This window comes from Armigeres subalbatus, chromosome 2 (assembly GCF_024139115.2).
Source record: "Armigeres subalbatus isolate Guangzhou_Male chromosome 2, GZ_Asu_2, whole genome shotgun sequence".
NCBI lineage: Eukaryota > Metazoa > Arthropoda > Insecta > Diptera > Culicidae > Armigeres > Armigeres subalbatus.
In genome coordinates, this window is record NC_085140.1 from 253,216,095 (window position 1) to 253,220,244 (window position 4,150).

General features: G+C 39.0%; 1 protein-coding gene across 3 annotated transcripts; it reads right to left on the bottom strand.

Moving 5' to 3' along the window:
- Nucleotides 1–235: 235 nt before the first annotated feature.
- On the bottom strand, nt 236–3,598 carry LOC134216182 (SET and MYND domain-containing protein 4-like). Of its 3 annotated transcripts, none has more exons than XM_062695139.1 (6): nt 3,023–3,598; nt 1,986–2,181; nt 1,360–1,926; nt 1,146–1,298; nt 570–1,071; nt 236–513 (listed from the first exon to the last, which is right to left on the bottom strand). In XM_062695139.1, exons 1-6 carry the CDS (start codon nt 3,333–3,335, stop codon nt 301–303), a joined length of 1,944 nt encoding a protein of 647 aa, XP_062551123.1. In that variant the 5' UTR covers nt 3,336–3,598; the 3' UTR covers nt 236–300. The 3 variants fall into 3 exon arrangements, with proteins under 3 accessions (XP_062551123.1, XP_062551124.1, XP_062551122.1); XM_062695140.1 differs by lacking the exon at nt 3,023–3,598 and adding an exon at nt 2,789–2,860 and having other exon boundaries at nt 240–513; nt 570–1,083; XM_062695138.1 differs by having other exon boundaries at nt 242–513; nt 570–1,083; nt 3,023–3,588.
- Between the last annotated feature and the right edge of the window lie 552 nt (nt 3,599–4,150).

The following is a 4,150-nucleotide window of genomic DNA, read 5'->3' on the forward strand; positions in this document are numbered from 1 at the left end:
TGCTGTGCATATGCACAGCCAAGATATTTAACAAAAAAAATGGTTTTCGTACGGCCGAGTTGTCGAATAATATGCAATTAATTGCAATATAACTAGTTATGGGCAAATGCAGTCTTTCGGTTATGGCGAGGAGATCTAATAAAACAAAGAAATTCATAACGATGTAGTTATAATTTTATTTAGTTTTAATTTGGTTTTTGATGACCATTTTGTGTGTCTCACTTTTCTCAAGTGTAATCTTGAAAATAAATGAAGTTCTCTATCTCTTCAATAAAACTTGTTTCTCGCCTTTCTATTAGTTTATTGAGCACACTTAAGATCAATAAACCTGTTTCCCAATTCCAGTGAGCATCGTCGGATTCCTTGTTGGCAAAAATGATATTCCATGAAAGGGTGCACCAAAAGCTCATCTAGTGAGTTCATTACAGAAGCGTACTTCGAAAGTGCCAGCTCGTATTGTCCTTGAGAACAAAAACGAACAGCTTCGTTATATCGATTCCGAAAATCCGCCTTCTGGAATTGTAAATGTCAGCAAACATATAAAAATACAGTGCTAACTCACTACTCACCTTCAGTGCCTCGAAAGCATCATTAACATCAGTAAATCCTCCACATTTGCCACACTTAAGTTCGCTTTCAACGGAGTTGTGCCTAAACACCAGCCCATTTCCACAGCCCTCGGTTGCACCGCACTTGAACCTCACCATGGTTGGATCCATATCGTGGACACTCGGCCAATCATCTTCACAAGCTTGACAGCAGCACTCGAACTTGTAGTTTTCAGCCAGCAGTTTTCGCCTCTCTCGACGATTCGCTCTGGTGTACAGCTGACCGTAGTTCTCCGCAACTATCGATCCGGCTGGAATATTTTTAATAGTGCGAACGTAGACTACATTACCAACAAAGTATCGAGTAATTCCGGGGTCGCAGGAATGATTAAACAGCACCAGTGAAGGATACAATCCAGCTCCAATGCAAACCGAAACACCCGGGTCTTGCGGTTTTCTACGCTGCAATTCGGAGATTTCATGGGAGTTGTATGTTACGATCTGAAGGTTGTGCAGTAATATCCTGCCAAGAAATCTAATTTGAAATTAACTTTTATATATTTATTTTTTTCCCCAAAAGTTTGTATACAAACTTACCCTTTCAAAGAACTCGATTTACAGAAGCCCGCTGCAACAAGAACTGTGTTGAGTAAAACAGACATAGCCGTCCATTTTAGGTAATCTTCTGGGTTTCGTTGTTCGGAGTGAGTTACAAAATTGTAAACTTTGCGGTAATCATCAAACGGCAAACTGTCAATAGGAAATAATTATAATCTGTGTGTCTACAAACAGTCTAATATAACTCGAATACCTGTCTACGAAATCATTCGACAAGTGATCTAACTTGTCCTGCATATTATAAAAGTATTCTTCTGATTTTTGTGAGACTATCCTCAGGGCCAACATAGCAACTACATTTGCCCCTGACTTTCTCACAAACGTAAGAAATCCACATTCGAACCTATGGTAGCCTAAAGGAGCAAGTTTTTGACAGTTCTCGGAACAATAAACGACGTCCACGCAGTATGGGCAGCTGAACAAAACTTCAATCCGGTTGCCGCATTGGTCACAATGAGTTCCACTGCAGTCAGGCATAACCACGGAAGCGTGGGGCTGTTCCTTCAGCAACACGTTATTGGGCTTTAGGTTGTTCCGTGTCCTTGCGAATCGTCCTTCGGATTCGGTGCAATCGAAAAACAGTGACTTATCCATATGAGGAACGAATTCTTTGGCAGTGGCGCGTTTTATAGGCTCTAAATATTTTTTGATATTAGAAATGTAAAGATCTAAGTTGACAATTAACTTATGAGTTTCCTTCAATCGCTTTTCTCGCATTTCTCTGTCAAGGTTGCAAGCATGTAGAGCAGTGAACGTTTCCCTAAAAATAAGAAAAAAGTTTTAAAAAGAACAACAATGTTTAAGGAATGTTGCTTAAACCTGTAGCAATCTAATGCGGCTGGAAAATTTTTCAATGCGGAGAAAATTTGAGCTTTCCGTTCAAACAGTTTGTATCGCATATCCTCAGGGTAGTTAAGCTTGAAGGATAGCTCAATATCGTGTAACGCCAGATCATATTTATTCAGGTGAAATAATGATGACGAACGACTGGCTAGAATAAGAGCTCTTTCTGTGTCTGAAAATAAATAAAAGGATCAAATGAACGAACTTGAAGCTTTCAAAATTCTTCAAAACCGTCAGTAAGAAATGAGAAAAATATGCGCAAAAGGATGTCAGAGACATTTCTGCCAGATTTGAGTGAAGTACTGCAAATTTATTTGTTTTCTGAACTTTGATATGTTAATGGCTATCATTTCACTATTTCTCATTGATTGTCAACATCATCTGCGACAAATGGAACAATCTCTACACTACCGTAGAAATAAATTTGAACTATTTTTGAACTATTTTCTAGCTTTCAATTGGAATATGGTATCCGATTTGTCTGATGTCAACGATATGACAAAATACGTTTATTCATTTTTCAACAATCGAATGTTGCAAAAAATGTTTCCTAGATTCGGTCACCACTAATCTCCTGTTTGCAACACGCATCGTTGCGCCATTTTGCGTAATTTGGCGGGAATCTGTAACAAACACATTTTTGAATTGATGAAAAATGAACATTCTAACACGAATCGCATCTCCCATATGTAAAAGAATTGGGTGAAAAATTTACAAGCAATTAGCATACGACTCAAAGATCAAATCGGACAGTAGAGTATGCCATCTGTCATCCTCACTTTGTATCTCACATATCATCAATTAACAAGCCAATGGACACCAAGAAGTCTGCCTTACTCAAAACTTAACAACTTTTGCTCAGATGCCAATTTAACCTGTACGCCAGTAAAAATTCGTTTTCAACAAACACCTAGGAAACATTTAGCACACGCCAAAAAATACTCGATCGGTGCCAAAAAAAAATTGCTTGAATGATGTTCAAGGTCACACTCACGCCCATTCATAATACTCACCATCACCCGATGGCAATAGTAAACATGCGTCATTGTAGCACTGCAATGCGTCCTGCCACTTCTCGTACTGAAGTGCACTGTCACCCCGTTTCATGATTTCCACTGCCTTGGTCAGATTCTTCCCAATGCCAATTTCACGCACTGGATTCCATAGTTTTCCACCATGGCGAGCCTCCACGATTTCGTGCACAAATCGAACGCGCTGTGCGTCGTTCTCCAGCTGGGAAAATGCTTTGAACTCACTTTCACTGATTCCACTGCGAAACTTGGCGAAGTCGTCGTGGAAAAATCCGGTTTCCTCACAGATTTCCATTTTTTGTATGCAGCACTCGGCTGTGCTGGTACACGCTTCTGATTGTAGGGTTGAGTTAATTGAAATGAGAAAATTGGTGCTTTCCCTCTAATCCACGGTTTCAACTCTTTGTTCAGCTATTTATAAAACATTGAATTATTACATTATCTGGTGTACACACTTGTGATTCATTTCAAGCGTACTCGAATGAATTTCATTGCGATGGGATGCGCGCGCAACCGTTTTCCACATGACCGAAATTCTAGTGCATTCGTCTGGATGTAGGGTTACTGGCTCGGTTCTTCGCCACATGTGTTGAGGTTTATCAATAAATTGTTCTAATTATGGCTATAACTGGTACACCTACCCTATAGATCTGATGACCTATATATAATGCTGAAAAATGAAGAAATGTTGTAAATGTTGTCGTCAAACTTATGTTGCAAAAGATCCAACTATTCGTTTATAAGCGGCGCGTTTTTTTTTTGCTTTAAAAAAACGTCTTAATGAATCGTCTTCTCGTTTGGTTGCACAACTACCAATCTGATTAGCATGCAGCGTAAACAGTTGAGTTGCGTAGTTCAATGTGATGAAGAAGAATATGTTCTGTCCCTTGAGATATGAGTTGATGATAAGACACTGTCGGTAAAATGGCACTATAAATAAGAAGACACCAATGAACCATGTTTACACATGTTTAATGTGTCATTTTCAACTGAATATAAGAAATGAAGACACGAGATGCACTTTTTGCCTTTATCGTATACTAAGTATACGTAAAGGCTATATGATCACATCAAAACCAAACTTTTAATAGAAGGCTCGGAGACCTATAG